A 1,142-nucleotide genomic window follows, 5' to 3' on the forward strand; every position below is an offset into this window, starting at 1 on the left:
AGACGACACCCCCTCCCCACCCCGCCGCGCTCCAATACTCTCCGCAGCTCCAACAAAATTCGACCTTCTAATCCCCTTTAGTACAGCCCAGGAACAAAGACACCCCACTTCCTGGGGGCAGAGTGGTGCATCTGCTAAGTCTGGGCGCCCCTCTGCACTAGGTTTCACGATGGGCATGGGGCCTCTAGCCCCGTGAGGGCGGACCTGCCCCAATACTGGGTCTTAGACAAGAGCCCCCCCCCCCCCCGCCCACCTCACGGGCCCTCCCTGGCACGCGGCCCTCCCTCCCCACGTGCGGTGCGCCCCTCACCCGGGACTCGACCCGGGGTACTCACACGTCCTTGGCGGGCAGCGCCCGACCCTCCACCACGCGGACATTCAGGGAGCTGCTCTTGGCCATGGCGCCCAGCCCCAAACTTTAAGCGCCGGGGGGTGCCCAGGTGCCGAGGCTGCTCCGCGGAGGGGGCGTCTACATGTCACCAGCTGCTGTCCCGGGTCCCAGCGCCGCCTCTGCGCGCCGCGAGGAGCCGGGCGGGAGCTCTCCGGGGAGCAGGAGCGGGTGTCCAGCGAGAGGGAGCCCCTCGCACTCCACAGGTAGGAGGTGCGCGCGGAGCCGGCAGGGCGCGGGGGGCACCGCGGCTCCTGCCTCGCAGTCTGGAGCTCCGGGTGGGCGGGCAGGGGGCGGGAGGGGCGACCCAGGGCCCTCCCCCCAACCCCGCCTCCCGCGTGCCTCCCGCCCGTCCCCGGGCCCCCCGCGCGCCCCCTGCCGGCACCCCAGCCCAGCGCGCCCGCGCACACCGGCGGCGGAGACCCGGGAGGGGGCGGACCCCGCCACGCGGCGCGGGGCTCAGAAGACACAGCGCGCCCCGCCCCCCCGCCCGGCGCCGCCTGCCGGCCCCGCTCCGCGCCCGCCTGCGAGCAGTCCCCGCGGGGGCCGGGAGGCGTCGCTAACGAGGGAGTCGCACCTGCGGCGGGGGCCGGGGGGGGGGGCGCTGCGCGGGAAGAGCGCCGGTCCCGAGGCAGGGGAGGGGCCTCGCGCATCCCCTTCGCTCTCGCTTCGTTTCCAATTAAACCCAGACTGTGGGAACGGCGACGGCTCGCGCGTCACGGGCTGGCTCCGCGGGGGCGGGGGCGGGGGCGGC

General features: G+C 75.0%; 1 protein-coding gene across 4 annotated transcripts in view; it reads right to left on the reverse strand.

The window, feature by feature from the left end:
- The window catches only part of RASAL1 (RAS protein activator like 1), a 29,945-nt gene extending 29,271 nt beyond the window's left edge, over positions 1-674 (reverse strand). For 2 of the 4 annotated variants that reach the window (XR_004809479.2, XR_007406105.1), the window contains exon 1: positions 336-674. Coding sequence is in view for 2 of the 4 variants with exons in the window: in XM_025474026.3 (XP_025329811.1) it covers positions 336-400 (65 nt within the window). In the remaining 2 variants the exon portion in view is untranslated. The remainder of the gene's footprint in view (positions 1-335) is intronic. The other 2 variants (XM_025474026.3, XM_025474028.3) reach the window with 2 other exon arrangements.
- Between the last annotated feature and the right edge of the window lie 468 nt (positions 675-1,142).

The sequence above is a fragment of the Canis lupus genome, chromosome 26, assembly GCF_003254725.2.
Source record: "Canis lupus dingo isolate Sandy chromosome 26, ASM325472v2, whole genome shotgun sequence".
NCBI lineage: Eukaryota > Metazoa > Chordata > Mammalia > Carnivora > Canidae > Canis > Canis lupus.